General features: G+C 46.5%; 1 protein-coding gene across 1 annotated transcript; it reads right to left on the reverse strand.

Annotated features, from left to right (window-relative positions):
- Positions 1–475: 475 nt before the first annotated feature.
- Positions 476–3,158, reverse strand: klf17 (Kruppel-like factor 17). The gene is made up of 3 exons (XM_035671293.1): positions 2,953–3,158; positions 1,696–2,830; positions 476–1,568 (listed from the first exon to the last, which is right to left on the reverse strand). Exons 1-3 carry the CDS (start codon positions 3,031–3,033, stop codon positions 1,393–1,395), a joined length of 1,392 nt encoding a protein of 463 aa, XP_035527186.1. The 5' UTR covers positions 3,034–3,158; the 3' UTR covers positions 476–1,392.
- Positions 3,159–3,336: the final 178 nt, after the last annotated feature.

Raw genomic sequence — 3,336 nt, forward strand, 5'->3', positions numbered from 1 at the left:
TGTTATTCTATGAATGAGCATTAGAGGGCAGTCTTTCATTAGCAGTGATCCAAAGTTTGAGAGGCACCTAAGTGTGCATATTGTCATAATAACACTTGTAATGACGCTTATACCCTTGAATGAATAAAGATCATGCAATGACACCCACACTCTGTCCTATAAAATGCTTGAATTTGGGGATTTACAGAAGAATTTGGATTTCCATTTGGAAAGGGGGCACAGAACTGTTCTTAGATGGATAACCACTGATGTCAGTGTCACTGTCTGTGCTATAAATGTCAAATGTTGACAGTTACATTGTAACCAAACTTGGGTTTCTAAGTCCTTGTGTCCAAGTATAGTGTACTTTGTCTTTGACCATACAGCACCGAGAATGAATAAAAATAATAAAAATCTGCACTGTCAGCAGACCTACATAAACTCAAAGCAGATCTAGACTTGAACTGTGTGGGAGAAAAGTCAACAACAGACATTCTGTATTTGTAAAAGTACTTTTATTTTCTGCGCCCTTAAGCAAATAAAAACAATTGGATTCTTGTTAAAAAAAAAGATACATCTGAGTGGCAATTCTGTTTCAAGTACAGTACTCCAACCCTTGGTTGCCGGGGATTTCTTCATTCTTAAGAAAAACACACCTTCCATACAAAATACATGTGCTTTGTATCCATATAACAAATAACATTTAATTGAGTGAATTGAGGGTGGATAGATGCTTAATGTTTGGGATCCTGAAAATGGGACTGAAGATTTTAGTACCTGAATTTGTTAACATTGCTCAAGCAAACCTTCACAGAACAAACAAAGTTCTGGTTACTTGACAAATCTATAGTATCTAACAACAACAACAACAACCTTAGAAAATAGAAAAATTGTCAATAAAAACCCTGACCTGATCTGAGTAGTATCAAAGATATAAGATGTAAACATTACAAAAATACAAATTTACATTATGTACAAAATCCTGGGTCCTGCCCACAGTGAGTTTTCCCCTTTTGGGAAGCAAATGCACTTCTTGTTAAGGCACCCACCAACAAGCAATAACTTATAACTTCAAAGACACAGTGAAGAAATGTCTTAAATACAAACTACTATAATTTAGCCAAAGTTATTCATATATCCACAGATATGTACAGAAACCATCAACATTCATTCTTTTCTCCAAAGGAGAGGCACTTGACTTTTGATAAAGGTTCCTATGGGAATACATTTGTGGCACCTCAGCAGGTCAAATACCATGAAGTTGCTCTCTATCAAGGGAACACACACTTCAGTCTCTACAGGAACGAGGCCAGGTACACATAGCAATGGACCAACTCTTACTTCTTCTGGGATGCCCCAGGCATGATCCCATGATGAATTTGGATACATAAGTGTCCATAAGTTTAATGTGGCCTACATGTGCCTCTTCATGTGGAGAGCCAGGTGGTCCGAACGGGAAAACGCGCGCTCACACAGTTGGCACTGAAAGGGTCGGTGTCCAGTGTGCTTCCTGAAGTGACGGGTCAGCTCATCTGACCTGGCGAACTTCCATCCGCAGCCTTCCCAGTTACAGTGGTAGGGCTTCTCACCTGGCAGACCAAAGAAAATGACTGTTAGATTACATGCTTTACATTGCATTAACACCAAAGTATGAAATCAGCATCAATCAGGCTGGTAAACAAACTGAAATAACAGAATTTGGGCCTCCGTGCTCACCTGTGTGTGTTCTCATATGGGCTTTGAGGTGGGAGCTCTTAGTGTATGTTTTCCCGCAGCCAGGGAACTCGCAGCTGTGCGTCGCGGCGCGTTTTCTGGCCCACGACCTGCGGCCTCGCTTCTGCTTGACGTTCCCCACCTCCTCGTGACCGTAAAATTCCAGCAGCGACGGCGACGAGGGAGGGGTGAGCATCAGCCCCTGCATTGAAGCCGGGTGATGCTGCTGGTGAACGCGGACGGGCTCTCTGTGCATGCTGTACTGTCCTTGGAACTGTGACATCCCCTGGTGCGCGTACTGCTGCTGGTAGGGCGCGTTCATGTACTGATTTTGGAGATGGTGCTGATTGGGGTGATGAGAGCTCAGAGAGTTCATTTGCGCCAAATGGCAGTGTGTCCCTGTGTGTCCCTGAGGTGAAGGATGCTGCATGGGGTGCGCACCGAATCCCGGCAGCGCACCGGGAACTGTAGCCTGGTGGTGCGTAAAATCAGTTGGGTGCACGGAGCGCATCTGGTGCCTCTCATACATCTGTCCCATAAAGTCCCCACCAGCAGCAGCCATCATACAAGACTGACCTACAGACTCGGTTTTGATTTTGTATCCAAGCGGGGGAGGAGATGGTGCCACTTGGTGATGAGCGGGAGTACCTGGAATGGTGACCGGATTCAAAGCTTGCAGTTCGGTGTACTCCCGCCCTTCTCTCGCCTTGCCTGTGCCGTCCGGTGAACTCTCCCCCGGGTAGCTCATCTCTGGCGTGAGGAGCTCCGCCATGAGACTGCGTACTGGGCCTGAGTCTGTGAAGCTCACGGTGCCGTGGTAGCTCTGTGGGGCCAGGTGATGAGGAGGGTGGTCGCTGCAGTCTGGCGCAGAACTGCCGCTGCAGCTCTCCGGTGACTCCGGCAGGGAATAAGCGCACTGCTGCTGCTGCTGCTGCTGCGGGGGAGAAATGTTCCCGTTGTCGCTGTTGCTTCCAACATCGGAGCCGATGGTGTTAGACAAAATGAACTCGAGGTCCAAGAATTTCCCCAGCTCGTCGTCGTCCTTGGGAGGAAAAGCGGGAGACTGCACGATGCTGAACTCAACTTCGATGAGCGGGTTGTCTGCACCCCTCCGTGCACACTCATCCACCTTGCACAGCTACACAGGACAGCAAACGGGAACAAAGTTAGAAGAAGTTCTAAGATGAACCAACAATCAAAACTAAATCCGCAAAAAATAATAAAATAACACAAATTCAGAACCTTGAATCGTTCACTTACATTATCGAACTGTTTTCCTTCCATCGCCTGAACACCTGGAAACGCTGTTATGGCAGGCATCACTGCTCCAACCACAGCCATGCTGACCAGGTTAGCTGTAAGAAAAGTAATTTAAAACAGTGACCAGACGCGTTCCTCTCTGTCCATAAAGAGCCTGTTTGGTGATGTTAACAGCTGAGGAGCGTTCCAGGATTCAGAATGTGAGTGTCAACAGTACTGACGGAGCTCTTATAGCTCCTTTTACACGTCCGATACCGGGAGGTGTGGCTTCTACTCCCCCAACACACACACACACACACACACACACACACCTCCCCCACTGCAGCTAGTTGTGCAAACACACATAAATTACATTCAGGTGCGCCAAGCAGGTAAGTTAGTTAC

The sequence above is a fragment of the Morone saxatilis genome, unplaced genomic scaffold, assembly GCF_004916995.1.
Source record: "Morone saxatilis isolate NCDOM2014 unplaced genomic scaffold, NCSU_SB_2.0 Contig23, whole genome shotgun sequence".
Lineage (NCBI taxonomy): Eukaryota > Metazoa > Chordata > Actinopteri > Moronidae > Morone > Morone saxatilis.